This window comes from Lissotriton vulgaris, chromosome 7 (assembly GCF_964263255.1).
Source record: "Lissotriton vulgaris chromosome 7, aLisVul1.2, whole genome shotgun sequence".
Taxonomy (NCBI): domain Eukaryota; kingdom Metazoa; phylum Chordata; class Amphibia; order Caudata; family Salamandridae; genus Lissotriton; species Lissotriton vulgaris.
The window spans coordinates 63,976,678-63,980,996 of NC_141695.1; the positions used below are offsets into that span (position 1 = coordinate 63,976,678).

General features: G+C 44.8%; 1 protein-coding gene across 1 annotated transcript; it reads right to left on the reverse strand.

Annotated features, from left to right (window-relative positions):
- Positions 1 to 234: 234 nt before the first annotated feature.
- On the reverse strand, positions 235 to 1,203 carry LOC147700735 (taste receptor type 2 member 40-like). Its single transcript, XM_086929205.1, has one exon. The coding sequence runs from the start codon at positions 1,201 to 1,203 to the stop codon at positions 235 to 237; it is 969 nt and encodes a 322-aa protein (XP_086785331.1).
- Positions 1,204 to 4,319: the final 3,116 nt, after the last annotated feature.

Here is a 4,319-nt window from a genome sequence, read left to right on the forward strand (position 1 = left end):
AGGAAACAGTTGGCAGTTGCTTTTAGGCTTCCATGAATATCTGACTTTGTTGGTATATTTGGAATTTCTCACGTGTTTAGATTTTGCTGCTCACTTTTTGCCAGCTGTGTTGTTTGACTACTTTTATGTTCTAGTAATCTGTTCTCCAGAGGAAAGTAACTGATTTACTTCCACAGATGAATGATGTGCAGCAGTGCAACTCTTGTGAAATGCAGAGCACAAATGATGCCAGGCTTATGAGGGCAACACAAGTGCCTCTCTCCTGCAGCAGGTCTTGCGAAGGATCTGGCCCAGTGTCTTCTTCAGGCTGGGGTTGCCATGGATGAGGATGCTGGAGCTCATGGCAGGGAAGGCAGAGGACACAAGCCTACATGTTATAAACACTATGCTGCTATATGTGAAAACTCTTAAAACAATGAGACAATATACAAGGTAATTTGAGACATAGAGGATCAGAAGCATGGTCACGGTCTTCATAGCTCCCAGGTGAGCGTTGAGACGCGGGTTCCGAAAGCTGTCTCCACTCTGTGACATCCGCCTTAAGTGTCTGTAGAGAGAAGTAATGATCGCCCCAGCAGAAAAAGAGAAGATTGCAAAGGCCACAAAAGCAACAAGTGCAGAGATTATAAAGACCATGTAGCACCCACTTCCTAGTAATGAGACAGTCGTGGTGGCGTTACTGGAGATTCTGAAACATGTGTCATTCAAAACCCAAGACATTTGGTTGGCGATGTCCTTCTCACTGAGATAGCAGCGTGTACGAGTGATGTTTGTCAATGAAACCAACAGTGAGCAACAAAGGAGCCAAGGCACAACCTTTGAGTATCTCATCCTTAACCGTATGTAAAAGGGGTGGCTCCATTTGACAATCATGATGCAGTAATAGACACAGAGCCAGGCGGCGACCCAGAGGCTGGAGCTGTGCAAGCAGGAGTAGGTGGTGAGCAAAGCCTGAACAACTCCTTTCATATTCACAAAGAATTCTATGAAGAAATTAGTACATTGAGGAAGCACAAACATGCACTGAAGACAAATGTTGTGGACTCCCAGGATGGTTACGAGGACATTACTGATGCTTATATCTTTGTCGATCTTAATCCAGTCACTAACATTCATGGTGACAATGAAAGAGTTTCCCATCAGTGCCACCACACAGAAGATTACATCAAGAGCACCTTCAGCTACTTGGATGGGTGTCATCATTGTGGTCTCCCTAAGGGTTCGGATGACTTTCTTGCACCAGCTCTTCTCTATGATCCCCTGCCTTCCTTTTTCGCTCTGAGTTGTGGAGCAGGGGTGTTTTGTTGGTTGGCCTAGGCAGGAAGTCACTGAAGCATTTCAAGGTAAATTAATGTTCTATAAATGTCTGTAAAATTTGACTGATGCAAATTGTGAGTTTATCTTTTGAATCCTGCTACCTGTTGCCATATAAATTTAGCTCTTTCCGCACCCTGTTTTTTTCTTACTATCAATTAAAAAATCTGACTTGTCATTGATGTATTGTTAAAAAGTTGAAGGAGTCTATGTGGTGATGGACTCACAGTGGTAGTTTGGGAGCAGACAAAATAATGTTTCATTGAATGAGAGAAATGTGAAGTACAGACAATAGGTGATGTGAAGGAAATCTGAAATTTGTCAAGCCTTGTCTGTTGAACCAGATTAGTCCCATGTCCAATGAACTCTTGCTTATATGTCAATATGCAGGGTGACGGCCTTCAGCCAAGGGGGATTGTGACGAGTCCTGAATTAAATTTTAACAATGCCAGAAGAGTCAGTCTGGTAATTTAATGTTAAAAAATGTGCCTGAAATTACCAAGATTACATCACACAATTCTGGAGATAAATTTAAAGCATGATTTCTCATCCAGGTAATTTTTTAAAGCAAGCAACATTTTAATTTCTTACCAGAACGGACCGTTCCAAGAATGTTTGATTGCGAAAATCCAAATCTGAACATGACCACCAGTATTCAAGCAGTAGTTTCTTTAACACAGGTGGATACATTTTCGAGTGAGAAACCTCAAATCTTTAATGAGAATACCAGTGTTTTGAAGAGCAACTGGAAATTCAATAGAAAATAAATGAAGCTCCCTTAGCGGCAAGACTGTCAGATCTTACTTTTTCTTGGAAATGTTTGATAGAGTCAAAGATAGAGGTCAGAGAAGGCTCAGTCAGACTTCCGATGGTTAGCTGTGGGCACTCCTCAGGTTGAAGATTGGGGGCCCCAAGGGAAGTGACCAGTATGAATCAGACTAGTCCAACTTAAACTGGCTACGTCTTTTACTTCTAGCCTTTGTTTTTGTTGAATGGTTCTAGTTGGGGTATCAGATTCATTGTCTTCTGATCTACTGCTTTCTGTACTGCTTTCTGTAGAGCTGAGAAGGGCATTTTCTGTTCCAGACATAGACCCATGTGAGACAGAGAAATAGTTTTCGACCACTAAATCTGGGGTCTGTGGGTCTGCGGTTGCTATTCTCTTCCAAGGAGTTACTGGTCTCAGAGCCCCTATTCACGCGGGGAGTCTTTTCTGAGTTTTTGCAGTCAGGAGTAGCTGTGTTAGTATCAAGGGCCCAAGTAGTAGGTTCCAGAACCAGCTTTGATTCATTTGTGATGGTCCCCTCACCAGTATTGTCCCAAACTACCCGCAAGGTTGAAGCGTACAGTTGTGTGGCCCCTTGCTCTGCAATCATCTGGCTAGTCAGCTTTGGTTTATCAGAGTTATTACCGGCGGGTGAGCTTGGGTCTATAGAGGTAGAGGAAGAATTAAATGGCACCTTAACGACAGAAATGTGTTTGCCAATGGATGGTGATAGCCCTGCACCTCCGGCTGCATTCTCTTTAGCAAGTTTGTTCCTCCTGGCCTCAGCATATTTTTTTTACTGTTCCCTGCATCCCGTTTAACTTTGGGAGGAGGGTCCATTTTCTCTGTCGTTCTCGCCGAATTATCTTTCTCGGTTTCCTCATGGTTTGCCGCTGCTTTCAGTTTGTAGGTTTTCTGCCCCGGGTAGTCATGCTGCACTCTATCCAGCATGTTGTTACAGGCACCTCCACGCCAGTACTATTACCACTGAGCAACCACGTGAGGCACCACGTGACCCAGTCAACCGTAGTCGCAGCAGTCCGTCCCTTTCTTACTGTGCTCCCAGTGTAGCAAGTAAGACGGAGGGACACGGAGACCCGGGTTCTGGCTCGTAAGTTTCTGCTGCTCGGAGCATGAAATAAAGCACCTGGCGCCTGGAGCTCTAGTTCTGTTGGGCAGACATGATCATCTGCCAGAAGGAAAGAGGCTGTGAGTCCATCGCAGGTCAGCTAGTCGAACCCCGACTGCCAAGGTTCACATGTGTGGCATGGCGACTGTAAGGAGGGTTGCTCACACTGGCGCCATCTCATGGTCCCAGTCAATCTCCAGAATCCTTTTTTAAAGGAGAAATCAGTACTGCTGTATATCTATATTACGTGAATTGAGTACTACTAGCCCAATTGTGTAAAGATTGGCCATTATGTTTATGCCCGTAAACTTTCATTAACATCCTGTTTATGTGTAAGGTTTCTTACACAAGCGTGGTCAAAAATGTTATGCATCAGGCTAAATATTGGAAAACCTTGTGATCCATTTTGAATATTCCGACTTGTCCTAGCTTGGCACAGATGGAGAGTGAGGACTGTGTGATACTTTTGTTAACATGGAGCTGCTGACTAGAGTTTCTGAGCATTGCCATGAAGTGGACAGTAACAGTGAAGGGTGGATCTGAAGTCTGTTGTATGAGGTGACGAAGTTTGTATTTGAAACCTGTTGCTCATTTGTAAGCATGGGCGAAATTTGTGAATTCGCGGATCCGCTGATTTGCCCGCGAAATTGCCAAAAAATCTGCGAATTCGGAAATTTTCCAGCGAAATCACTGCAGCTACGTAAAAGGGCCAGAAGACATGTCTCCAGTGACGATGTGTGCCTGTAATACAGGCACAGGCACACTTGGTCACTGGAGACGCATCTTCTGGCCCTTTACGCAGCTACAGTGTAATAAAAGCACTATGGGGCAGATTTACAAGCCGCTAGCGCCTCTTTTGCGCTGCAGTTGCGTCACTTTTGTGACGCAGCGGCAGCACAAAAGATGCGTCATGGTGCTGGGTATTAACAACGTGATGCATCTGAGAGATGTGTCACGTTGTAAAGCCCTACGCCTTCAGGAGGCGTTACGGCGCAGGGGAGGGTGTCCCTGTGCAGGAACGCCTCCTGAAAGTGGCTGAGTGAAATCTACAAGATTTCACTCAGTCACTTTTAGGCCAATGCTGCGTCAAAACCCTGCGACTGCTTGTAG

Bases quoted from the DNA above. Each gene is read 5' to 3' on its own strand.
- LOC147700735 (XM_086929205.1), bottom strand. From the start codon at position 1,203: ATGATGACACCCATCCAAGTAGCTGAAGGTGCTCTTGATGTAATCTTC.